A 27,775-nucleotide genomic window follows, 5' to 3' on the forward strand; every position below is an offset into this window, starting at 1 on the left:
GGCTTCCTAGAGGGCTGAACAGTGACATCTATTGGTTCAATTTGAAATAACAAGTTCAAAAGTGATAGATCATGATTAGTATTTCTACCGCTTGCAAAGCAAAAAATTAACAATCATTCCAGAGGAAGTTATGACATCAGCAGTATGCTTTATCTTGGGAATAACACACCAGTCAACTTTTAGTATTGGGGGTAGGGTGTGAGATATAAATATAAATATAAATATAAATATAAATATAAATATAAATATATATATAGTGTGTGTGTGTGTGTGTGTGTTTCTTCTTATGGGACCCATCAAAGCCTTCTGTAAGGCTTTTAAAATCCAAATTCAGTAGAAACACTACCAGGTCCTGCATGTTTTGGGAGTTTCTCATCGCTCAGGATTTCATCCTGGAGCAGGGCTGTGAATTTAGGGAATGGATTTGCAAGGGTGGTGGTGGGAAATAATGAAATTGCTTTTTGTTTTAGGAAACTTGCAACCCAAACCTTCCTGTGCATGAGCCTTGTGAGTCACAGCCAAGATTGAATTCTTTTCTAAAAATTTCAATATATCCTTTAAAATCTCCTAGTTCTTAATTTCACTTAGTGAAGATCTATGTTCTTTTGTATTCAGTGCTCTAATAACTAATGATTCTGTCTCTTCTTTTGGAAAACCTCTAATGCTCACTGAACATATAACCAATAGAGGTGCTCTTCTGGGCAATTTGGGTAATTAAAAATATGTCATACTCTGGCAAATTAAACATTTTATATATTTATGATATATTTTAAGTATTGGTGGAATGTTTTCCCTCTCTTCCCCTTTACATATAGATACAGCTGTATAGATACAGAGATCTAGATAGACACACAGATACAATGTACATTCCCTATAAATATCTTCTCTTAGCTCAACCCTTTGTAAAACTTGCTAAGCAACAGTAAAATGGTTGGGGTGTGGCCTTCAATGTCTTATTCACCCAAGGGAGGGGTGAAGTGACACAACGGAGTAAGTAGCATGATAAAGAAATTACTTAATGTAGGCGTGAATACTCAATCTGCCCACTGAATAGTTGAATACTAATATTTGAATACTGAATATTTGGGTCGTTGAAGAAAAGTATGAAGACACCCACCATTTTTAAATTAGGGAATTTCCAAGCATGGCCCTGGAAACTTGCATTTTCACTGTAAAAGCGGGGGGGCATGGTTATGAGCTGGTTCAAGTTGGCTCATTCGGGTCTGTTGCTATCTCTACTGATTTGCTTTCCAGACTCCTGGTCGCTTGAGCACAGCATGGCACTAAACCACACTGCCCTGCCCCAGGATGAGCACCTGCCACACTACCTCCGAGAAGGGGACCCCTTTGCTTCCAAACTTTCCTGGGAAGCGGATCTAGTGGCTGGCTTTTACTTAACAATAATTGGTAAGCTTCCTTAATTTTTCTGTGCAAATGCTGCAGCTAGAAAATTCAGAGGCTAATATGTTGATTTTGCACATGGATTCACATCCTTACATAGATGTTTTGACTGGGGGTGGAGAGTGGGAGGAAGGTAGATGATGGGGCCACATTGCAGGGTTCAGTGACTGCTTTATAGAAATGACTTGGTGATCTTTATTATTAGTGATGGCTATTCCCTCGAAAATCAAAGAAGTTTTACAGCAAAATCATTTATCCTGGGACTATATTGGTTGTGTTAAGAGTAGGTTTGTCTTCTGAATCACAAAACTAATGATAAGGATATCTTATTTAAATAGAGTGCTTTTACATAAAAAAAATGCTTTTAATATAATCATAAGATGATAGGCTCAGAACAGACCTTAGAAATCTCCTAGTTCAGCCTCCTCCTGTCACAACTGAGGAAACTGTCCCCAGGCTGTGGTCATAACGGACACAAGAAATTTACTGCACCTAAAGGAGAGTTGCTCTATGTTGGCATTACTAAGTGAGTTTGGTGAGAGTTGAAAAAACATACTGGTAATGAAATGGGAGTCAGCCCAGGGTCAAAAATTTGTGCATCATCCAAAACATGGTGCACCTGCTTCCAGACTATGCTCTCCAACGCCATGGCCACGTGTGGCTGCAGAGCACTTGAACGGTGACTTGTCCAAAAGAAGTGCTATAGTGTGAGTATATGTGAGACACTGAAGACTTAGCCCTAGCAAAAATATTGTGAGATAGTTCACGACTAATTAAAACAAGTTGACTACACGTCAAACCTGTAACGTTTTGCCTATATAAGGCTAGATATATTACTAAAATGAATTTAGTGTTATGTTTACTTTGCTTAATGTGGCTACTGGAAAAAGTTTGAAATATGTATGGCTCACATTTCTGGTTTATGTTGTATTTCTATTCGACAACATTAGTCTAGGCGATTAGAGTTTGAGCATAAAACTTCTTAAATTTAAAGCTGTTGTTTTAAATTTGGGTAACCAGTGCACAGGTGGGTTATTTCTTTAGGTGTGTCTGCCTTTAATCTTTTCAGATTTGGGTCAAGTTCTCTCTTTCTCCCTCTCTCCCTTTCTTTCTCCTTTTCTCTCTTCCTCCCTCCTTCTCTTTTCATCTCTTTATTACGGGCTAAGAATTTCATTTAACCTCCTGAAATTAGCAAATATCATTAGAAAAGTCTGGAGATACCTCTATGGTCAGTGCTTGAGGCAAAAGGAATTGATGAGATTGAATCAGAAATTTCACTGCAAAGGGATTCCCTGGGTCCTTGGCTTTATGATTAGCAATTATGACACTGATTTAAATTCTATTTCTTATAAATGGACTCTCGCGTCCTTTCCAACCCAAGTGTATATGGAGTGCTCATTCTTTGCCACTGTAAGTTTCTGGGAATACAGCAGTGAACAAAATGGGCAAAGTCTCTTTCTGCACAGCGACTCTCTGGTAGTAAAACCCACATTGCATTTTCAATGAACAGAGTACTTCCAATGATCAGAAAAGGCAGAAAAATTGACATCTTATAAACTGAATTTGTCTCAATCAGTTGCAAGAATTGAGTTAAAAAGGAGCACTCCAGATAAACAGAAGAGGGAGAGGGATCACCCCCATTCCCCGCCCAGGCATGGGAGATCTCAGGAGGAGAGACAACGAGGCTGGGAGGAGGGGCATCAGGAAAACTGCTCCCTTGTTGCATGTGGGGATGGATGGAAAATCCAGAGTCAGACTCAAATGGGCATGGCTGAGGTGAAGCTAGAAAAATAGGTCCCCAAAGAGTCCTCAAACAAAGGGAACATCAGGTGACTCAGGGAGATGGGGCGGAGCCATGTTCCAGAAGGGTCATTCAGGATGAGGCCAGGTCCTTTGGAGGGATTTGGATTCATCTAGACCCAGTCTTGGACTTGGTGCTATGTTTGGGTTTTACCCCTTCTAGGATAGGTATGGGAATATGCCCACATATCTTTTTAAGGGAACGGAGTGGAATGATATTCTTGGCGAGTTTTGTTAAATACTGAAAGTCTTTGGGAAAACTGGAGGATGAAAAGATACATCTGAGTTTGGAATAGAGGAGAAGTACATTAGAGACCCATACCCACCCTTCGACTCTTTTACTGTAGATACTTGGTTGATTAACAGTTTATAAGTGAGGTTCCCTCGTTTTGTATTCCTAGAAAGATTCAGGATTTTGATAATCAAAAAATGTCCTTCCCACCCCCACCCCTGCCTTTAGCCTTTAGCTTCTTAATCTTGCTTTCCTTTAACTATCTTCAAGAATGTTTGCATTCTCTTGATAATCCCCTACAACTGTCTCTGGGAATCATCTGCCGGCAGCTCACAGAGAGTTGACTATTTTTTGATAATGCTTTGGGCACTGGGTAAAGCCTTATGAAACATAATAAAGATAATTTAAGAAAGGAAGAGTAAGAAAATCAATGTTCTCGAAAGAGAAGTAGGAAGACACAGGGTATTTAAAGGAGCTTTGTGTATCAATTACATATGTATGCTTATTGTTCTCAAACTTCTTGAATACAAAGTAGAAGGCATTTGTTTCAAATTCCTTAAGCCATGTTTTCACATGAATTTCCCAGTGTGCCTTGCTAGCTGTTTTCCTTTACTGAGACATAGGTTCCATGTTAGTTGGTTTGCTCTAGAACTCCGTAATCTCTTCTATTTTTCCTCTTCTGTCTTAAGAAATCGAAAGAGGTTTTAACAGACCACTAGGCAGCACTGACCCCAGGGATTCATAATTTCCTAAAAGCACAATGCAGTTCATTCCTGGTGGTTTCATACCGTCAGGCGAAACACACATTTCTTTCCTTGCCCCCAAAATGAATTGTGGTGGAGAAGTAGAAATTAAAATAGAAAAATCTGGGTTTCTCCTGTTAATACTCTCCTTATTCCTTACTACTAAAGGCAGCTGTACCAGATTCTCATTTATACACAGCTACACTATGAAGCAAGAATTCCTGAAGAAATCTACTCTACATGTTAAGCTATGGAAGTAGGTGTATTCTTTTCTTAAAGTCAGTAGGGATTGGGTCTTTTTGGATTTAAACTGGGTTTGTAAGAACTTTTGAACAGTATCATTGTAATGCCAAAGCCAATCAGTCATTAATAAAAGGATATAAAAAAGTGGGAACACATTTATACCACTATTGGTAGGTTGGTGGGTTGAGGGTCACTTGCTCTCCCTTTGGTGGGAGGGGAGAGCCCATATTATCCACTGTCACCTACTTCCCCTTAATACCTAGTCCAGTAGTAGCTGCAGACACCCAGCGTCCATGTGTCCTCAGGAGGCAAAATGTCCTGAGATGTGTCTCCAGGAGATGACCCTTTGCTCTCAGGAGGTTATGCCAGCCCAGTCTGGCCTCTACCTCTCCTGAATGCTGGTGCTCCCTCAGCAGTCCACAGTGATAGTGAAAGCACCTTGTCTGGTTGGGGTCACTTCAGCTTCAGCGTGTACCAAGAGCCAAGGGGTTAACCCTGCTTCTTAGAGGGAGGGAGTTCTATAGAGCCGATATTCGGTAAAAATGGCGGAGGAAATACTCCATCCTGGGGGCCAGTACAAGAACTGACCATGGGGATTCCCACCCCTCCTGAGCTTCACTGGGAAGTTAGCAGTTCCTTTTTCTGGGTAAGTTCAGTCTTATAATCCCTGACTCCTATCCCTTTGGAGGCAACCCATCCCTCACCTGTCACTCGCAACTCATGCTTTTTACTTCATCTTCTTAATTTAGATTTTTTATTTAGAGTCCTCTCACTACCCTCTAAATCTATGGTGTCCATTTTTGAAATTGAGAAGTGTTTCATATCTGAGTGAACTCCAAATCCTAGTGCTGACGAAGGGAATTTATATTTTTCCTTGTAGGGATTCTGTCCACATTTGGAAACGGGTATGTCCTTTATATGTCTTCTAGACGAAAGAAGAAGCTGAGACCTGCGGAAATAATGACTATCAATTTAGCAATCTGTGATCTGGGCATTTCAGGTAATGCAGCCATTTCTTCTTTGGGGGGTTTGAGCTGTGCTCCGTTCTCAAGTCCCCACTGGCTCAGAGATCACCCCTCCCCCGCCTCCTGTCACTCCTCCCTTCACCAGTCATCTTTACCGAGGTTGTGGTAAGTCAACGGAGTGTCATCGGGTTAAAGAGCTCATCCATTTACCATTCGTTGAGTCTTTTCTGTGTGCTGAGCGTGTTAGATACCAAGGAGACAATTTGGAATGATGAATGATACCTTTTAATGCTGAGCCTCAAAGTGTACCGGCTAAATGATTGAGAAGACAGAAACTTACAGATCACAGTGTTGGGCTCCTTTACACCCCCACCACACACAGGGGACTCCGTTAAAATATACACCAAGGGGCTAGGTCTTGAAGCTTAAATGATGGGCAGAGACAGTCTGAGAGGTGAGTTTAGGAAGATGGGATTTTTCCATCTTTCAATTTCCCATCTTTCAATGACCTGCTGGTACATTGAAGTGTGGCTTCAGGACTAATTGCAAGCATAGGAAGCCTCCAGGTCAGTCTTTCTTGGAATTGGATGCACAAAAAAGCCACTTGGGGAACTTAAACACAAAACAAAACAGCAACAGAAAAGGAAAAAACTTCATGGCTGGGTTTTATACCCAGAAATTTTTATTGAATTGGTTGAGACTATTATGTGGGCCTCAGGATATTTAAAGTTGGTATTATCAGGTAAGTTAATGTGCAGGCAAAATTGGAAACCACTGGCTCATTTCATGCTTCTTTGGCTTCTCTGATAACCCTGCCAAGGGGGAATTGGAATAAAATTTCTCTTTACTTGTAATTCATTTTTATAAATATAAATGATTTTGGATAAGTAGCCTCCCTTTGCTTTCATCTATAAAGTCCCAAGGTTGTCTAAATACACTCAAACTTGCCTTTGAATCCCAAATCCTGTTGTTTGGAGTATGGTCTTAAGTTACTAGAATTGGGGAAACTGAGTGTAAACAGTGCACAGCAATTCCTCTTTCCACTGGAAACTTTTTAGCAGTTTCCCATCTAAAACGTCTCTTTTAAAATGTTTCTTGACATTTGTTTCTCCCTTTATAAGTGGATTTTTCTGCCAATGCCAGTCTCCAAAAACAAGGCTCAATAAAGAAGCCTCTACCTATTGAATCACTGTTTCTCACCATCAGATGTGTTGCCCTTGAGGGTCTGCGTGGTCTTCGTTGCTTGGGGGGCTTTACTCAGTATGGACAGGTTTAAATATCAAGAGCTCTTATCGGAAATGCACACTGACATTAAGAGAAGCATATTGTGTCAGGCCTCCTGGGATGAAAACAGCTGAAAGGAACCGCAGGCAATTTGCAAGGCGGCACAATGACTGCCATTTTAGAAATGGCCACACGATGGCGGTGTCGCAACATGAATGATTGCTTTCCGGATTCCCCCTCTCCCGGCGAACCCCGATCGGCTCTCTCCCTGGTACTGAACGTAAAGTGCTCGACTGAAACCTGCCATTTCCATCCACATCCTTCACCAGCGAATACTACTAGATTCATGTTTAAGGCTGAATTAGTCTATGCTTGAATAAAGATGTCTTTAGTTGGTCTGATACACTGAAAATGCTTTCCACCAAACAAACGTGCTCTAGAATTGCACAAACCACCTCCTTACTCTGCCTATGTCTTCAGAGTAATTCAGTAAGAAGGCATTTTCTGCCATGTGATAGCTTTTGCTGATGAACCCAGATCATTTCTCAACTATGAGTATCTCTAATACATTTTCCAGTACAATAAACCTTAAACATTTTCATCTATTTTGTTTTTTTTTCTTGGTCAACTATATTCCATTTTAAGCACCTTGAAGTACATGGTAGAGACCAGGTGTATTTCATCTATATTACTAATATTTGTTGTTTATATACCAGTGGCTTGCAATTGTGTATTAGAATCACCTGGGGAGCTTAAAAAAAAAAAAAAGAAAAAGTATATTGCAATATATTGATGCCTGAGCTCGTTTCAGATAAATTATATCAGACTTTCTGGAGGTTAGAGTCCTGGAAATTGATATTTAAAGTAAAGTAAAAACAAAGAACAAAACAACTCTTCCAGTGATTTTGGTGTGCAGCCGGGTTCAGAACCATCCTATTAAGTGAAGAAGGGAGAGGCATTCTAAATGACATTCCAAAGGTTTACCAAAGGTTCCATTCCAGAAGGAAGCTTAAAATAGTCCCAGGCACAACAGACACTAATTTCACTCCATCCCAGTCACTTTCACTTATCTCTTGCTGCTTTTAGCACCCACACAGCTGACACTTAGCTCAAGCTTTGAGTTTGTGTCTCCTCTGCCTAGAATATTTCCCCTCTAGACATTTGTTAGCGATCTCTACCGGTGATTTAGACATCTCCCTAAATGTCACATTCTCAGAGAGGTCTTCCCTGATCCCCTTATATAAAACAACAATTACTGTCTATCTCCTTCCAATTCATTTTTCCTCTCAGGACTAATGACTATCATGCCATAGTATCATATTTTATATTATCAATTATATATTTCTCTTATCTACCCTCTACTATAAAATACATTTGTCAGTCTCGACCTCCACTTTGTCCTCTATCACCTTGCTCTGTGGTTGTTACATAAGAGGCACTGAATAATTATTTGCTGAATAAGAAATAGTCCTTTTATACTCAGTTTCCTCACTGACAATCGGGCTAGGCCACTGGGATTAGGGAGCCCTAATAGGGGGGTGCACAGTCCAGAAAGATGGAGTGTGAAACGCGCTATCTAGACAACAAAACAAACTAGGGGAGATGTGTGTCTGGCTTACAGAAGGCACTTGAGAAATACATGTTACCTGACTGCACTAATAGGAACTTATAACTTGTACCTCTGTTTGTTGAAGAAGAGACACACCTGGGAGGGATGGGGCAGGGCTGGCACCTCTGAGTATGAGTTCCTTGGTTTTCCTAAGGAAATAAATTTAAGGAGCCTTATGATAGATAGAAAGATAGATAGATAGATAGATAGATCGATCAATCACACAGAGCTCATGAAGAGCTTCCTCAGCATGTTCCCTTCCAGGAGGGTGAAGATTAAATATAATAGCTGAATATGAAGAGTGCAGGGCTTGAATTAGAGTGGAAGAATGTTTTTTTTTAGAAAGTACAAAACACAAAAACACTAACAGAAGCTGAGGCATAGTTTTTTTTTATTATTCATTATTCATTTATTTATTTCCAATTCAGTATTTTTAAATTTAAATTCAATTAATTAACATCTAATGTATTATTGGTTTCAGAGGTAGAGGCCAGGGATTCGTCAGTCTTATAGAACACCCAGGGCTCATCACATCACGTGCCCTCCTTAATGCCCATCACCGCATTATCCCATCCCCCATCTCCAATCTCCCTTCCCCTCCAGGAACCCTCAGTTTATTTCTTATGATGAATATCTCTTAGGGTTTGTCTCCCTGTCTGACTTTGGCTTGTTTTATTGTTTTGAGGAATAGTTTAAATCCCAGAAATCTGGGTCTGGTTGCAATCAGATTAAACCTAACATTAACTAAAATAGCTATCTCTTGTCTGAATAGAATATGACTCAACAGTGAGTTGAGGCAGGTGGGTAATTTTAACTAGAGGGAATTTCCCTTGACAAATTGCTTGGCGCTCTAGTTGTAGGCAAACCGTTCACGATCATCTCTTGCTTCTGTCACCGCTGGGTGTTTGGCTGGATTGGCTGCCGTTGGTACGGATGGGCTGGATTTTTCTTTGGCTGTGGAAGTCTCATCACCATGACTGCTGTCAGCCTGGATCGGTATCTGAAAATCTGCTATTTATCGTATGGTAAGTATGAAGGTTTCTCATTCCCCGATAGTCAAAACTAGTGGATTGTCAGACTGTAAATATTGTACCGATAGGTAATGAACAAAGATTGCTAATAACCTAAGAGACCAAGAGTATTTCTACTTAGAGCCTATTTTGTTCTAACTTAAGTTTAAAAAATCTGAACCTGTGTCGATGTAGGTTTCTTTTAATACTACTTTTATAGGAATGTCTGGTGTTTGGCTACAATGATTTTGGCAAGCATCATTTCCTTGTATAATCTGTGTAAGCCTCTCCCATGTTTTGCCATGCAAACCAAGAAATAAGATGCACTGAAAGGATGTCAGGCCCAAGATATTTTAGCTTGTTCCCTACATGGTAAGTGAAATTATAAGAAAAATGTTTCTGATCCTTCTTTAGGCCTCAGGCTCCCTGTGATTTCAGAGATGAGGAATTCCAAAGATTCCAGCTCCAAGCTAGAGAGCCGTGCAGGTGCTGACAAGAAAGGACACATGCAGAAATATCAGTCAACACACTTATTGTGGTTTTGTAGGTAGGAAGATGAGTAACTAGAAGCGTTGATAAGGGGAGAGCCAAGCTATAAAAAAGTTTTCAGGCTCAAGGGTTTTTTTTTGTTTTGTTTTATAGTAACAACATGTTAAAAATAAACTTTGATTACATTTGTTTCTTGGGCTTTTGGGAACTTACTGAATCCCAAAGAGAAGACTTTGGGTCCCTCTCTTTCATACTGAGAACCAGGTGCACCCAGGGAATAGTATCCGCTCCCTCTGGAAAACGCTGCTCTGTTTGTTAATCTGTCAATCAGAACAGTTGTGACCGTGGAGATGGAGGATGGCCTGGAGCCTGAGGTGGGAAGCATCAAGTCAACTTCATACTCTCAATGTGGTGGAATTTTCCTTTTTATTTTAAAGCATTTTTTTTTTTTCAAGATTCCATTTATTTATTTGAATGAGAGAGCAAGAGAGTACCAGCAGGGGGAGGGAGAGAGAGAGAGGGAGAAGCAGACCCTCCACTGAGCAGGGAGTCTGATGTGGGCTCAATCCCAGGACCCCAGGACCCCAGGACCATGACCTGAGCTGAAGGCAGATGCTTAACTGATGGAGACATTCAGACATCCCTTTTCCTTTATATTTAGAAGTTTATAGTCCCAGACTCCAAGGAAACCATGCAGGGGAGGGTAAGGTCATGGACTATCATCTTCGCAAACTAGCACTCAGTTTTTTCTTTTTAAATTTCCATCTCTTTTTCTAAACAGCTTAACACTTCCAATGGAAATAACTGAAATCAGAATTTCCAAAAATATAAAAAAATATTCAGTTATGTATATCCTGGATGACTTCAGAGTCCTATACTTACTACCAACTTATTTTTGGTCACATCAAGTAGATCATAAATGTAGATTTTATAGAGGAGAAGGCAGAATTTTAGCTTCCTGGGGATATTTGAGGAATTCCTTGATGTCACTGCTTTTTAAATATTGCCTTGAATTTAGGCTTGGTGTCCATTAAAGAGGTGGTACTGTCCACCCCCAGAATCATTGTAGGGCATCACTCTATATGGGAACTGTATATATATTTCCATCTTCTTTTAAGATTGAACCTCAGTAGAATGGTTTCACCATTTGATTTGACTCATGATTCAACCATCTACAGTGTCTTAAAATGTTGGAATTAGAAGACCGCTTGGGAACATGGAGACCTTTCTCCCATTAATGTGATAAATTGTTTTAAGGCATCCCTGACAGACAGCCATTTGGCCTCTTCTTGAATAATTCCAGTGACCAGTGACGGGGAGCTTACTATTGTACAAGGCAGCCCATTCTCTGATTGGTCTGCTCTCATTGTTACAATGTTATTCCTTATATTGAGACAAAACTGCCTCCCAGTAACCTCCACCCATTGGTCCTAGTTCTGACTTCTGGAGCAACACAGAACCAATCTACTAATCTACTCCCTCCTGTACTTGACAGCATTTCACCATACTCGAATGTAAGTATACAACACCTCGCCAAGTAACCCTAACCATAAATGCTTATACGTATGCGTATGCACATTCCCCTAAATATATGTGATTATCCGTGCCGGTGTTTTATCCATTATAATGGATAATCAGGAGCTGATAAATATTGTGGCTACATGATTGTTACCTCTCTCTGGTTGGGCTTGAGAAATTTGAATTTTCTGATACAAAATGCCATGTATTTGGAAAAAAAAAAAAAAAGAGAGACCATAGAGCATAGATACAATCTATATTTCTTGTTAGTGCTGAGACAAACATAGGAGTAAAAATCTGTGTTAATGTAGTCCTTTGTAGTTTGCAAATCAGGCCTTGCATTATTTCTTTGAACCCTTATCAAAACCTGTAAGCAATGTATTCTTATTTCCTCCATTTTACTGCTAAGAATGTGGGCATCTAGAAAGGGTACATGAAGAAGGTCAAACACTAGAAACAAGAAGAAGTAGACCCTACTGACTTCCTAAACTGCATATGGCTCTGAGCAGAAGCGCGCCTTGTGTCTGTGTTGAAGAGTCCATTTCGCTTTTGTTGACTGTGTCCTGATATTTCTTGTCTGCTACTCTAAAACCAAGGCAGTAAGGATTTGCTTCTCTGGCCCTTTCTCTTTGAGATGATAAGTGGAGTATGGAGGTAATTCCATAAGCAGGCTGCAGCATTAGATCAGGCTTCCCTGTCTTGGGTGGTTATGGTAAACTTTGGAAAGTGATCACTAGTGTTCTATAGCTTTTTTTATATGACTACACCAGTTCTTCTTGGAATTCTCTTTTGGTTGATGGAAATTAGTTCTGAAAAACCTAGAGCTCATTTTTTTTTTTTTCCTGAAAGTATTTTCACAGTATTACTTTTGCAGAACATGATGCAACCTACCTAGATTCTCTACCTCTCTTGGTATGGCTGTGTGAGCTTGACTGTTGTGTTTGTCATGTTTGAAGATTCAAAACCTGCTCCCACGAAGCAGGATCAGTCACTTTAATATCTCAGCACTCAGTCATGGTTGTGGCCCACTGACCCCCACTGACAAGCGTTTAGGAAGATGAATGAGATGAGATGAGAAAGCTTTTAGGGAGAAGGGTATTGAAAGGTGCAAGCAATGTGTCACCAGTTCTCACCTTCCCTGAAGGAGTCCACCTTGGATGAACCAATAATACATGCTTTTGGGGGCTTGGTCGTTCTGTTCTACCAATTGGCCTTGTATTGGATAGGATCTCAAAGGTCATACTGGATGCTTTCTTAAGATCCTTCCTTCATTGTCTTTGGCATCCTTCTTTCTACTGTCCCCTTTCCTCAGCTTTTATCACTTACCCTTCCCAAGGCTCCTGCGTGCCTATGGAAACCTTCCCTGTGAAAGCACTTCTGATTTTATTCGCTTGGAAAAAGGCCCATGCTCTGGAACTTTTCTCCCTTCACTCCACTCTCCCTCAGAATTCAGTTGTCTGACCACTTCTCCCAGAATCCAATGGAATAACTCTTTGGATGTGGAATTTGACATATCGAGGGGAGGTATTTGGGTGTAGGGCAGATTACATCTCGGTAATGCTTTTCTTCTACCTCCAGGGGTTTGGCTGAAAAGAAAGCACGCCTACATCTGCCTGGCAGTCATCTGGGCCTATGCTTCCTTCTGGACCACCATGCCCTTGGTAGGTCTGGGGGACTACGCACCTGAGCCCTTCGGAACCTCGTGCACACTGGACTGGTGGCTGGCCCAGGCCTCCGTGGGTGGCCAGATTTTCATCCTGAACATCCTCTTCTTCTGCCTCTTACTCCCAACGGCTGTGATTGTGTTCTCCTATGTGAAGATCATTGCTAAGGTTAAGTCCTCCTCTAAAGAAGTAGCTCATTTCGACAGTCGGATACATAGCAGCCATGTGCTGGAAATGAAACTGACCAAGGTAATTACAGTAATAATTTACCGAGGGGTTTTCTAATCAATTAAAACCTCATAGGGCAAAGAGAATAGGGAATATTGGGGACTGGGTGAACTTAGAATCTCTATTCTATATGTATTTCTGCGCTTTGCTATTATTTATCTAAACCTTTGTAATATTTCTTTTCACTGTTTCTCTCTCTCATTTACACACACACACACACACACACACTTTTAATATCTACTGAATTTGTATGTATGGTGGATCTACTGGAAGCTTATTTTCTCTATTGAATAAGATATTCTTGGTTCTCAAAAATTATTTAAGTCATAAAAATAGTAACTTTTATGCATCATAAAATGCCTCCCAGTATTTGTACTGTTTTGTATGGACTTTGGTGGGTGTGGTTAGGAACATTCTGTCAGCTCACGTTACAGAGTAAGAGCTTACCACATCTACTATCCTATGGGAAACTTGTCTTAATACAAGAGAAGTTTCTGCATGGTTGAGTCCCTTGGTCAATGCTAGTTTCAGAATTTACACCTCCTTAGAGACTGTTATGTGAGGAAAGGAACACACAATTTGAGAATAGACTAGGGTTCTCATTCCATCACCAACACCAGTTTGTGATCCAGACCTAGATACGGAACTTCTTTGAATCTCTATTTTCTCACTTGTGCAACAAGAATAGTAACATCTGTCTCCTTGGATTGTGGTGGAGATTCGATGAGATAAAATATGTTATTCTATCATTTGGTGCATGGAAGGTGTTAAATAAACTGTAGTTCCTTCATTCTCTCGTAACTTCTAGAAATTCTGGGAAAGTGTAAGACAGTGGTCTTTCCATCATCATCTTGTCTTACCCTTACATTGAAAAAAAATTTTTTTCCAGGATATACCTCAACATAAATGACATGCAGCTAATACCATCCAACTGTTCCCTAATATTAACATTCACATGCCCTAACTTCTACTTTACTTTTAAAGATAAAATAAATAAATAAATAAATGTAGATCGAAGTTCTAACCATTCCTTCTGGTATCTAAATCAATCATACCATTGATATCGCACCTTCATGCTACTTCCTACTTTGAAGACCCCTTGTCTCAGGACCTATCTAGTAACCGTTCCCTTCAGACCTGAGATCACTTCTAGTAAGTCAGGGCCTTCGTCCTAGTAATATTCCTCTCTGCACAGTGCAGATGTTTTGAGATGGTACAAGGATCTCTTGGTTGTACAGGGTGAGCTGCAGAGTCTTCATGGTTCCAGCTGACCTTATGCTGAGTAAAAGAAAGCTCCAAGGAAGTCTTCAGTATTCTAAATCTATGCTCATAATCTAATAATAGAGCAGTTCTACCTGGACAAAGACCCAAGAAAAAACATTCCATAAAATCCAAGGTCATGAATTAAGCTCATTTCTAGCTCTCCTTTTAGCTCTTATCTGTGACTTAAAAAAAAATATTAATCCAAATAAATCAGTCCAAGTTAAATTTGGATTACATTTAACCCAAACCTTACTCAGAACTAGATACTGCTCTAGGAACAGGGTGAATGCAAAAATAATAAAAATATTCCTTCTCAATACTTTATGGAAGTGTGTCCAGGCAAAGGATGTGATGTCCGTCACACTGCTAGGTGGATTTGAATTTACCTTGTCATCCTACAGTTTGGCATACCAGGAAGCTGCTGAGATGTCATATGACTTCCTTTCCCTTGCTGCCCTCCAATGGTGTTAGCCTCAAGACATTTTGATGGTCTTGCTCAATGAGTTCAGATCCTTATTTCCATGAGGCCTTCTCCAGTTTCTCTGAGCGTGTTATTCATCATCTGTGCTCCCGTTAGTTGAATTGCCTAACTCAACCCACAGCTAGCTTTTATAAATACCTTAGCCGCTGGTTCTTTGTGTATTCTGGACAGTGGGTAATTTGTTTAGTGAGTGATTCTAAAGCTCATTATGCATACAAGGTGAAACTTGGCACACACCATTTAACTTGCTTTGTGGTTATCAGTCTCCTTGACACAGGCTGGACTGTATAGGTCAAGTAGCAAGGCTCACCCAGTCCAGATTAACAAAAGAGATGTTAAATGAAAAGTTATAGGTATTTATATGTATGATTTTATTTTATACACATCTTCTTCTGACATATACTAAATGACATTGTATTATATTAATGTCTATATGGCATATTATACGTTATATATCATACAATATGTCTGTATTTCACTTGTATATATAAAACTTATATTAAAATAACCTGAATATAAAATGCTTCTAATTATTAACACTTATGCAAAAAACATAAATCAAAATTCAACACACATTGATAAACACAACTTTCTATTTCGGCATCTTCTCTGCTAAATTTAAAATGTTTTCAATTACCATTTAATTTTGGTCTTGATTTTTTTCCTACTGAGTAAAAATAAGTAAAAACAACCTCACACTGGACCTTTTCATAGTCTTAGGGAGTTTTTTCTCCATTCAGTTACCTCTCAGGATTGACAGTCTGCTTATTCACTTGGTGCTTCTGATCTTTTAGAATTGTCTGGTCTAAAAGCTTATTACTTAAAGGTTACCTCCTTGGATTCTGGGGTCAAAATCATTTACTTTTCTGGGTATGCTAATGATTTCCAGCTGGGTTATTATCTGGCCTATATTTTGCTAGTCTGGTCTTATCCACCCGAAAACTGACATCCCACCTACATATAGCTCTCTACTTTGAAGTTTCCCTTGAATTAATTTTTTAAGAATGACAGTTTTGTAAACTTTTGTACCAGGCTGAAACTTCACAGATTGCCAACAGAGGTATGCAAAAAACAACAACAACAACAACAACAAAAACCCAAGAAATAAAGACCAACACGCAAAGAAAAATTCTCTTTATGTTTCTATGACTCAGTATCATCTCATTTTCATTTGCCTGCATTTAACTTTGTAAAACAAACTTAATATTACACAATCAGGATAAATTCGGTTGAATTGGGGTCTTCCTTGTCCTCCCAGGGCTATGTATAAATTCTAGGGGGGCTTTTATAATCCCAGGATGCCAGTGGATGGGGGTTCCTGGTTTGATTACTGTCATGTCTTGCCCCTGATATTCCTGAGATATTTAAATTTCTTCCCAGTCTCAGTCACCAGTTGTTATGGGTCACTTTGCATCCTTTTTGTTCCAACCAGAAACCCTCTTCAGGTTCATCAGCAATTCCAGCTACTTCCCTGTCCTTTGACTGCAACTCATCATCAGTATGTTGGGAGCTTGGCTGGGACCCTCTGAAGCAAGGCATAAGTTTTTGCTCTGAGATCCCCAAATGCATTTGGGTCTTTTGCTCCCTCAGCATCATCCCTGGCTCCCTGTGTTCTGCTCCATGGAGTAGCAACAAGACAGTTTCTTAAGGTCAGTTACCAGCTCCTCTGAGGTCCTCCCTCACCTTTGAGCTGTAGACCCTTTTACCTATCTAGGGTGGGAAACCTGTAATCGTGTGCATTCCTCTAAAATTGTTCCCATTGAGTAAGATTAATTAAACGGTCCACTTCTTGTTTCTGGCTGTGGGTACTCGATGTCATTTTTTGTATACTCAAAACACCTTTCTCTCAAATATTCTCCATCCTGTAAGTTTCAGATTTCTATTTTAAAACTCACAAGGCTGAGAAATAAATGTTTTATATTCTGGGGTATTTCTCCTTGAAAAAATCTTCACACACTGCAGTGAACACAATTCCTTCTGCTTTGATGAGGAGGGTAGTGGAGTCACAGGAAGAAAATACCAGACGCGTAGACTAATTTTTCCAAATATTATGATGTTGTATGGACTAGTACCCAATACTTATTCATTTAGCACAAATAGATTATCTATGGGTTTCATGTCTACAAGCAGTGTCTAGATCCTTTGGGCATCTGGATTTCTCTTAATTTCCTTTATTTCCACCAAAAAGCCTTCATGATCGCCTCTGGCTAGTTTAAGTCCCTCTGCAACAGGCCATCAGAGCACTTGACACGTTCACTATATTGAGCCACGCCCTTGTCCTTCTTTGCAAGTAGTAGGTAGGTGAACTCAAGTGTTACACGTCCTGTTTGCTTCTGAGCCTCACTGCTTGGTGCCTACTAGAAGCTTAATCAAGATTGCTATAATGAATATATAATTGGGTAGATTAATTTAATCTAATTACCTTGATGAGTGTTAAGTGTTCCCTTGACCCCTGGCTTGAGTTCCTCTGTCCCTTTTATAACTGGCAGGCATTTTGTTTTGCTTTGTTCTTTCACATTGGTGGTGAAGCCTTTTTAAAAACTATAAATGTAAATCTCTGCTTTCCTCCTGTGATTCCTCTCTTTGACTGCCATCCAGTCAATTTATCCTTGGAGGTTCATCTTCAGAGAACCCCCTGGGAGGACTCTAAGGGCAGTTTGTGAGAAAGCTGAGCTGCATTGCTTTTTTATTTTTTAAACCAATTAATTCATTTCTTCTAGTTCTTCATAAGTGTTCTTAGCTTAAATGCCGCTTCCCAGAAAAGCATTCCCCAAATTGAATTCAGAGCTTCCTATCATCATGGGGCAATGCTGTCTTTATCATTTCTTCTTAGAACTGGCCATAATTTATAATTAATTTATAATTACACACTTACTTTTGTGATTATTTGCCCAGTGTCTGGCTTTAGCGTTGGTTAGTAAGGCCTGTGGAGTGACAACCATATCATTTCAATCATTTTGTGTCCCTAGGACATAGCACAGTTTAAAAAATGATACATTAAACATTATAATATTAAATAAATCATATACTATATAATTAATTATGTTAACATAAATTAAATATAAAAAATCTATAAAATAAATATATATATTACATCTATATTTGTTGAAGGAAAGAATTTCAAATTGGGGTAAATACCACTTTTGCCATGAACCCACTGAAAGTCTCACCTAGCTGACATTTGTTATTTATTTTGGCTGCCAGTGGCTGAACCCCTTTCCATTTGGAATTTCTGTGTTGAGGAATTTCCAACATTTTGAGTTTGGGGAAGTGGAGCGGAGGGGCAATATGTCTGAGCAAAGGCTGACTCCTAATTTAAAAGATACAGAAGGACCAGTCATTGACTTTCCAAGATTCCCATGTAGGTGGCGTATGGCTGTGACCCCAGACTCCAGCCTGTGGGTCTCAAAGATAGTGATCCCAGCAAAGGGGCAGGGAGATGTCTCCCCGGGGCATGGCTGCAGCACAGTGGTTTCTGCATCAGAGCTGCTTTGGGACATCACATTGGGCATCATGTCTGTCTGCTTGGTCTCAATCCTGAGTCCAATGTTCCCAAGGATTCTCTGTCCTAACCAACCTATTCCTTTTCTGTCTTACTTGGCTGAAGTCAGTTTCTGTTGCTTGCAACTCTGAATATTCACCTTGGGTGAACCACTCTATCTTGCTGGGTCTTGGTTTTCTCACCTGTGAGAGGAGGTGGGGGAAGGGAACTAAATGCTGTCTAAGTTATCTTCTAAAACTCTCAGGTTGTATAAAAATGGCTAGATTGGTTGGATCGTTTGAGGGTTGGTGGCAATAGCTCTTACTGCTAAAACCTCCTGGTCTCTCTACCTGACTACATTTCCCCACTGAATGGCAATTTCCTCACTTTAAGGGCTTGGTTCAGTTATAATGAACCACGTCTCCCTCATTTTTTGAGCCAGATACTCACAGATTTGTATCTCCTGTTCTTTAAGCCAGCCACTGCCTCACTGGGGAATGCTGTGTTCCGTTTTAGACCCAAACCCTGCAACACAGATGTACAGAGTGACACGACCTAATTTACATCTTCTCCTTTCAATCACAGCTTTTGCTTGTTTATAGAAGAGTGGTATTTTAAGATTCGAGAAAATTTCAGCGGGGAAGTGCAGACCCCTCCTTCTTCCAGGTCTCTTTTTTTTTTTCCAAATACAAATTAATATTTTCTACTTGGATCACCCCCAGGGCTCACATGATAGTAGACACAACAAAGCTCTCAGAATTGTTTTCTTTCTAAGTGCATGATGAGGGGTCTGGGACAGTTGGCCTTAGTTGTCATTCTATTGATAAAACAGAAGGAAGGAAGAAACTCAAATTAGACTTGCTTTGAGTTGTCACATTACTTTATTTCTTCAAAGGTGGTGTGAAGGCTAAATATCACCCTTATTTTTATACATATCAGGAACTGAGGGCCAACGAAGGTAGGTCACTGTTGCTAAGTCACCCCCTTCCTCCTCGCCATTGGTAATGTCAGTCAGCGGCAGGCTGCCCGTATGTGGAGGTAGTGGCCTCATGACTGGCCTTTACTCTTGCATTATCATCTTTTCATATCTTTTTCTTTCCTTCTTTTTTTTTTTTTTTTTTTTAGTTTTATTCATTGGGAGCAAATCTGTATGCTTGCTAGCTAGACTCAAGATAGGAAAACCAGTTCTCCTTATCCCTATGTTCTGGTCCATTGTGGGTCCCTTGCCATTTTCTCCATGCACACATGGAGTGATTTTGCTTCCTGTGACTTTGTCTCATCCCAGCCACTGCAATACCCTTGTTTTCAGTGGTCTAGCTACTGATTTGGTGACTCTTGTTACTGGTGGGGAATTTAATCCATCTTGTTGGCTCTCCTTGTAAGCTTTGCTTCTACATCAATTCCATGTCCTTTTCTCATCCACTTCATTATCCAAGGTAGTGCACAGCTCCGAACACCGGCTGAAGACCTACTCATATCTGAGCAAAGGAGCCTGATGCAAGGAACTGAAAGTCCAGCTCTTAGAGAACCAGGGGTTCTGTCTCACTCACACTGGTCGGTGGAGTTGAACCATAGTTGGGATCCAAACCCAAGTAACTCTACTCATGATGTTATCCATGTTATCTCAGCACAGAGAGAGGGAAGGACTTTGTTTCTCGGAAACCGTATCTGCTGGAATGGTTCAGATGAATTGGGCCCAAAGACAGAGCCTTACGTAATTTGGAGAATTTACTTTCAGTCCCATTGTTCTATTATGGCTTTAAATGATTAATTCACTAGAATTGATCAGTTATGAGCAATATTGCCTATGCGACGCTTAAATTAGTGCCAGCTTGAACTGTAGCTGGAACTTACAGATATCCCTTAGTGCTCTGCTGCAAGATATATTTAAAGTTAACTGGGTTGCAGATGTGTGATTCTTTTGTAGAAGCAAAGCACACATTCTGTGAATTTCCTCCCACAAAAATTGCCTAATTTAAGAATTGAAGTTTTCCTGCTTTTCCAGTAAACCAAAAGGCAGTGGTACAAGTGAAGCGATTAAAAAATAAACAACTTAAAAAAAGTTGACAGGTACAGGTGTCTGTGCTAGAACTGGTTTAAAGATATCTGGAATAGAAATTTTGGAAAATGAAAATGAGGACACACTCAGAAATGAAAAAAGAACAGACTGCTGAAAGATTAAACACGCTCCACTTTGACTAGAAAGCACTGGGAAAATGAGTGTAACATGTAAGTTTTGTAACTTCTATGGAGTTTATTTTAAAATGCCTTTAATATTTAATATTCTAGTGTTTTGGGGAGTATATTTTAATAGGAGAAGATTGTAAAAAATAAATGAATCTCATGTTAACTTTGTATTCACTTCAAATACATAAGTAATATTCTGCAGTGCTTTTAGATCTAAGCTTTTATCTCTCTGCGCTAAACTTGATTTCTAATCATTCAGTTTAAGGCATTTAGTTTTATCCTACTCAGAAAAACCACGATTATTCATTTGTCATGTGTTTAAAAACCATAGCATGGTTAATTCTCTGATGTCCTTTTATTTAAAAAATATTTTAAAGATTTTATTTATTATCAGAGAGAAAGCACAAGCAGAGGGAACAGCAGGCAGAGGGAGAAGCAGGCTCCCCGCTGAGCAGGGAGCCCAATGTGGGCTCGATCCCAGGACCCTGGGATCATGAGCTGAGCTGAAGGCAGAGGCTTAACCCACTGAGCTACCCAGGCATTCCTCTGATGTCCTTTTAAAAAGGATAATGTAACACAAATGCTTGAAGTCCTTCCTCTCCCCATTGCACACTCTCATAAAAGTAGAAAATATGTAGAATGTTAGAAAATATTATGGACTAAGTTCTAATCTATTTTTTGTCAATGACTTTGACAGCAACACAGAAAACAGCTTTTGAGATACATGAAATCATCACATGAGTCACCAAAGAGAAAGGATGGTGCTATGTTAAGATCCCAGACATCTGTTAAAGCGACTTTTATTTATACAGTTATTGTTTATTTGGGGACTTAGAAAAAAGACCCTCATTTTGAGCCTTGAGGCATCCATTCCATTTACAAACAAAAGTCACACAGACCAAATGAAATACAGTTTCTCCTGCATAACCCTCTGCAGAGAGGCGGAAAAGCAAGCAAGCGAATGGGAGTAATGCATGTGGTCTGGGTCTGGTTGATAGCTACTACGCACAGGTAAGAATTTTGGCTCAGGACTGTAAAGCAGGGCTGCAGGAGCCTGACACAGGGCATCAAGACTAGAAGGAGATCTGGGCTCACTTCATTCATCTGTTTGAGGTTTAGACTCTATTTGGAAAATGGAGTGAAATGGGTATAATTGAGGTGTGTCTCAGCTGCAGTTAATTTTTAGAGATGAGCCTTGAACTTCTTCGGTGGAATTTCATAACCCAAGACACATGGTGGATTTTCCAAGCTTCTTTCTTGACACAGGCCACACATGTGGGGTTCTCAGGGTAAACACCCTCCTGATAGGCTGTTCCGCAGGTCAAATAGGGCTATGGACCATTCCCTGCGTGCAATAGCTCTGCTTTCATGGAAGCAAATTGGAATGCACGTGCACAGAAACGACTTTGTTATAAGAGAACTCAGCCACTTGGATTTCTAAGTGGCTGAGTAATAATGTAATAATGTTTTATTACTAATAAAATAATAAATAATGTTTTAAAGTAATAAATAATGTTTTATTACTAATAAAACATTCCTTATCCTTGATCCTCTACACCAGCGAGTCATGACCCTTACGTTGGGAAGACTGTTCTTTTCTTTCTTAAATAAGAGGATAAGGGAAGAAGAAGTGGTGCCTGTCTCAGATAGCTTCATCTTTTCATCTTTCCTGGATTTTGGGGAACTCAGAGATAGAAGGAAACTCCCCCTTTCCTACAAATCCCTTATAAAATCACAAAGATGAGTCTGATGCTGTTTCTAGTCAAATGCCCATCCCTGTTCTTGTTCTTGTAGCTCGAGGCATGCTGTCCTCTGGTCAGGCTTGGGTCACGTGATGCTGGCTCCACACAGCAGCTCGGAGTAGAAGGGTTGCTGTGGATGCTAAAGTTTACGAGGAAATGAAAGACATACGGTGGATTTGCAAGAGCAGATGTCCACTACATGGAGTGCTAATCTGAATGTCATTTCATTATCTTACAGAAAAATAATAGATAATGGTATAAAGATACTTCAAAGTTAGTACACTCTTTCTTAACAAAGATCTGAAAGAGCTCATGTTTAAAATAAACACCAAAGCTTAGACTTCATTTGCCAGTGTCAGTACTCAAAGAAAGAACCCTTTCATTTCTTGTTTAGCCTGTTGCCTCAACAAACCTAAACAACCTGTGTCTGCTTTGTTCATTGCTTCATCCTTGACACAAAACGCATAGGAGATGCTTTGTAATGCTTGTTGATTGAATGAATGAATAGTGATTTTTCTACCTCCAATTTACAGGTAAATCTTCCTAAACACAGCTCTCATTAAGTCTCCTGCTCGCAAACCTATTAGTGCCTCAAAACATAAGAAATTAAGTACAAGTCCGATCACAAGTTATACAAAACCCATAATACATGGATATGATCTTTCTTTCTAGCCTTATCACGTGTGCCAAAGTAAATTGCTTGCTAATTTCTTTTCTTTTTCTCAAAAATATGGAGCACTTCACAAATTAGCATGGCATCCTTGCACGTGGGCCATGCTAATCTTCTCTGTATTGTTCCAATTATCGCATATGTGCTACTGGAGCAAGCACTTGCTAGTTTCTATACCAACCTCACACATACCTGTGCCTTTGCTCATGCTGATCTTGCTACTATTCCATTATTTCAACTTGTAACATGCAGATTGTATGCCATGTCCCTCATGAAACTGTTCTGAATTTGCCCTGTACCAGGGAATTTGGTCCTCCTCTGCTGTTACTTAAATTCTATTCTTCCTTTTACTGTAGTTGTTTGTATTCTGGGAGGCTACAGCTGGATACTAAGGTGTCTTGGTGTCCCCAACAGTACTTGGCATTGTGTCTGGCACCAAGCACTTGGTAAAAAGGGATTGTTGAATTCAAATGAGATAATCTGTAGGGCAGGTATGTAGTTACAGGGCACTAATTAGGGCAACATTAGTAGAGGGACTGGTTTGCAGATGGTGAGAAACCAGTGAGGGTGTTTAAAAATCCTCTTTCTAATTATTCTTTGATTTGAAAGTTAAGAGGGTCCTAAGGTAATTATAATTTTGTGAGAGAGAAAAACGTTTTCTGGAAAAAGTCTTGCTTTATGCCACTGTGTCACTATAGTTAAATCTTGGTGATTCTATTTTACTTTATATCTAGTAACTTTCCACTATCCAAGCCTCACACTTGAGAAAATGAGCCAGAAGAAGTACACTTAATAGAAATCTCTGAAGAAAATTCATATTAAAATTTCCAACAAGGGCAGAGCTTCTGTTTTCTGAGGCAAATGAGTGTTTTAAAATTTCTTCATGGTGAACATGTTTTCTATCTAGTACCAAATATAATGGAATATATTTTCCAACAACATGGGTTGGGAAGTCTAGAAATTTCAGGAGCACAGATGTCTCCTTAGCGTCTTTTCCTACCCAATGTAAAATCTGACAGTTTTTTTAGGGTTAAACTTTGGGTCTTTTGGTACATTCAACTTCTGGAGTGAAGAATGGATAGGATGTGGTAAATCAGATAAGTCATTGTAATAACTTCTTCTGGCTAAACATCTCTGAAGTCCACATAGAAAATGTCTCCTACTGGCAAGATAAATGGACAAATAATAGACTTTCTTGGTTGTAAATGAGCTACTGCTCCTCCTCCCACCCATCATTTCCACCAGGCATCTTGACTCTGTTCTATTGATTTCCCTCACCAGGTAGCAATGCTGATTTGCGCTGGCTTCCTGATAGCCTGGATTCCTTACGCCGTGGTCTCTGTGTGGTCAGCTTTTGGAAGGCCAGACTCCATCCCCATACAACTCTCTGTGGTGCCAACCCTCCTTGCAAAATCAGCAGCAATGTACAACCCAATCATTTACCAGGTCATTGATTACAAATTTGCCTGTTGCCAAACTGGTGGTCTGAAAGCAACTAAGAAGAAATCTTTGGAAGACTTCAGGTAAAATTTCAGAAGCCAGAAATGAATAATATTGTTTCAGAATCCTGTGGGGTTCAAGCCATTCTGATATACTATCTTTTTAGGGTTAGAGCTCATCACTTAGGAGTAGCCTAAAGAGAATTTTCTGTTCATTAAAATTCCTGAAATCAAGTCATCAGATATGTTGGGTTGGGAGTCATGGGTAGATAATGAGAAAATTAATTCCATTTTTAACTGTGGAGTAACTAAGATAGGAAGCTATGTCCATTTGAGAGGTCACTATTTCTCACTCTTTCTTATCTGGGACCAAATCCATTTTACTCCAAGAGCATGGTTCCACATGGCATTGATTCAAAATTAAGTTCTCACAACAGAAAAGATTCTCCTGTTTGGGATGTTTCTACAATTAGCTATGAGTATAGGATTTGGGCAGGCAAAGGAAGGAGAGAAAGGAGGTGACATTTTTACTCTCTGTCAGGTTCTTTATGTTATTTTCACAGGGACCCCTATTGTACCTTCTCTTTGTCAGATAAGGAAATGGAGGTGCAAGTGAGGTTAAGTGAGCTGTTTGTGCTTACACAACCAGGAAATAGCAGGACAGAGATTTAAACAGGTCTATTGGGTTTTGAAACAATCTACACTCTTTCTGCTATAAAATGAAAAAGAGAGTTTGGAGAGCCACAATTTTTCCTATAGGCGAGGGTGAGTAAAGTGTTGAGAATGATGTGTGGGCTTTGTGTCCATGCAGAGCCAGTCTTAGTGGTGGAGTGTGGATCAGACACCTGGGTGCGTGGTCTGAGGTGAGGGGTGTGGAAAAGGTCCGGATTCTCTGATTTCTATTAATTCTTACTCAATAGATATGTAGTTATTTTTCCATACTATTTTTCTTCAATAAGCAGGAAACAGAAGAGAACAAAAGGTAGAACTAGCTGAGGAAGATATTTTTTCCCTATGCTTGAGCATAGGGAAAATATTTTGACAAATATTGACAAATATTTTGACCTTTAGGTTCCTCACCATCTAGGGTACAGGATCAAATGAAAAAAAAAAAGGCATAAAGAAAAACATCATTGTTGTTGTGGTACAGGGGAAGAAATATACAATTTAGAGGTACAAGACCAGTGTTTGGTTTATTTTTCCATATCTTTGGGAAAATGAAGTACTAAGAGCCTAGAATCGAGAAGAACTGATTGCAACACCCATCTTTTGAAACTGTAAGAATTACACCAACTGCGTGTTTAGAAAGGGCTAGCTAACAAATGTTACTGGTTTGTTTTTTTTTCTTAAACATTGTTGGTGGTTAATGCCTTTTCTGTTGAATTGAATAAGTTCAAATTCTAAAATGCATCTATTTTGGCAGTAATAACACTTTGCCCTTATCAACTATTAATACTTTATTATGAACACAGGTTCGAGAGAGTATTTTTCATAGAGCAGTTGTGGGAGAAGATAATGGGTATCCCTTCCTCTGAAAGAGGTGATGGGAATTTGACTGGAATGGCTGATGGCAAATTCTCCCTACCTCATAATTTTGCCGTGGACTGATTCTGTGTTCTGTACATTAACTCTCAAGTGTGAGCAGCACATAAATATTCAACGCTCAATAATGAAAAGGAGAAATTTATGAGGAAGTCGGTGACTTGGGGCCGCGGACCTTTGGAGAAGCCAGCCAGGCAAGAATCGGTTCAATTCACCTGCTCCCCTTAGCCATTTCTGTGAACTACAACAATTACTTTGCTGGAGGAAGACAAGTGCTGTTTCCTTACTCCAGAGTCTTGAAGCTTTCAGTGTAGAAAGCAGGCAGTTGGTAGGACTTAAACAGGAAGGAGCCCTTGGATTTTCAAATCTGGAATATTGAAGAGGTGTGATGAGTTGCTGATTTTTAGAAGGATCTTTTTCAGGGAAGAACTTTCCGAAGAAGCAAAAAAAAAAAAAAAAAAGTTTTTTTTTTTTTTGTTGTTGTTGTTGTTTATCTTTGCAGTTATTAAGGAGCTAAAAAAGTGGGTAGTATTGAGCGGATAGACTGAAGCAATGTGGTCTGAAGCCAGTCCAGAGTTGTTAAGGCACTATCAGAACAATTCAATCAAATTAACCTATTTTAATTGATATCCTTGTTTTTTCCTCTTCTGAGCTCTGAAATGAATTTGCTTATAATGGGAGACCCCCTTGGGAAGTATTCTGAATTCAGATAAAAAAAGCTAATGTGTTGAATATGAGATTGTGGAAATATATTTTGAGTAATTTTTATAGTTCATTAAAAGTTAACTCATATTCCCCCCCCCCCCCTAAATTGGGTCCCCTGAGATTTTAGTAAAAGCTGATGAGCTGCAGCAAAAAATATGGCCAAGAGCCCATCTTGAAATGCTATTATTCATCCCATTTGGGTATCCAGATATAGTCTCCAGTATTTTCATAAACAGTGCTTCTCCACCCTGACTATGGGTTAGAATCAAGTAGGGAACCTTGAAAAACTGCTGCCTTGACCCCACTTGCAGGGATTTTGCTTCAGCTGGTCTGGACTGGCCCAAGTTTCATTTGTTTGTTTCACTGGTTAATTCTCCCAGGTGGTTCTGATACCTAGCCATTGTTGAAAACCAGTGAACCAGAACCTGGGAAAGAAAAACATTGGGAGGGCTGCTCTAGTCAGAGGCCTCTCCCCCAACCTACACAGAGACCACTGAGTGACAAGGGAACCAGACTTCAGGTGCTGGACCAATCTTAGATGCAATATACGTGTACCCTATGGGGGTACATAGGGAAGGACCAAGACATTTTACTCTCCTGGTATTTTAGTAACGGTATGGAACAGAAAACAAAGCCCTAAATTCTGGCGTTGCCATTCTAATAAACCTCTCTTAACTACCTTAGTTTGAATGCTATCTTTACAAAGAACAATCTTTGTAGGTAACTTACAGGGCCAACTGACTGGCAGGTCAATAGGGAGGGAATGAATTTTGTTCTAAGGATGGGAAACTCACTGGGGCATAGGAAATGTGCCATGAACAAGTGACTTGTTTTTGGAAAGCTCCACTCAAGGGATTTCTTGATTTTGAATATTTTAAAGTGAATTATTATTATTTTCTTTCCTAATTCAAGTCTTGTGTATATAATCTTCTTGGTAGATGTGCCTGCTATGATATACATACACAGTATGAGTATGTGTGCGTGTGTGTGTGTGTGTATATATATGTTATTACATTTTCCTTCTCCTGTGTCTAGGCTGCACACTGTAACCACAGTCAGGAAGTCTTCTGCTGTGTTGGAAATCCATCAAGAGGTATGAAGATGGACACAGCATCACTCATGGACACAATTATTCACTT

The 27,775-nt window shown here is 39.7% G+C and overlaps 1 protein-coding gene and 1 non-coding gene across 2 annotated transcripts; one reads left to right on the forward strand and one right to left on the reverse strand.

The window, feature by feature from the left end:
• The first annotated feature begins 1,277 nt into the window (after nt 1–1,277).
• OPN5 (opsin 5) lies at nt 1,278–27,735 on the forward strand. The gene is made up of 6 exons (XM_059176367.1): nt 1,278–1,407; nt 5,300–5,419; nt 9,072–9,242; nt 12,813–13,147; nt 24,232–24,473; nt 27,672–27,735. The coding sequence occupies exons 1-6, from the start codon at nt 1,278–1,280 to the stop codon at nt 27,733–27,735; spliced, it is 1,062 nt and encodes a 353-aa protein (XP_059032350.1).
• On the reverse strand, nt 23,005–23,111 carry LOC131834909 (U6 spliceosomal RNA). The gene has a single exon (XR_009355001.1). It is a non-coding gene; the product is annotated as a U6 spliceosomal RNA (small nuclear RNA).
• Nucleotides 27,736–27,775: the final 40 nt, after the last annotated feature.

The sequence above is a fragment of the Mustela lutreola genome, chromosome 6, assembly GCF_030435805.1.
Source record: "Mustela lutreola isolate mMusLut2 chromosome 6, mMusLut2.pri, whole genome shotgun sequence".
Classification (NCBI taxonomy): domain Eukaryota; kingdom Metazoa; phylum Chordata; class Mammalia; order Carnivora; family Mustelidae; genus Mustela; species Mustela lutreola.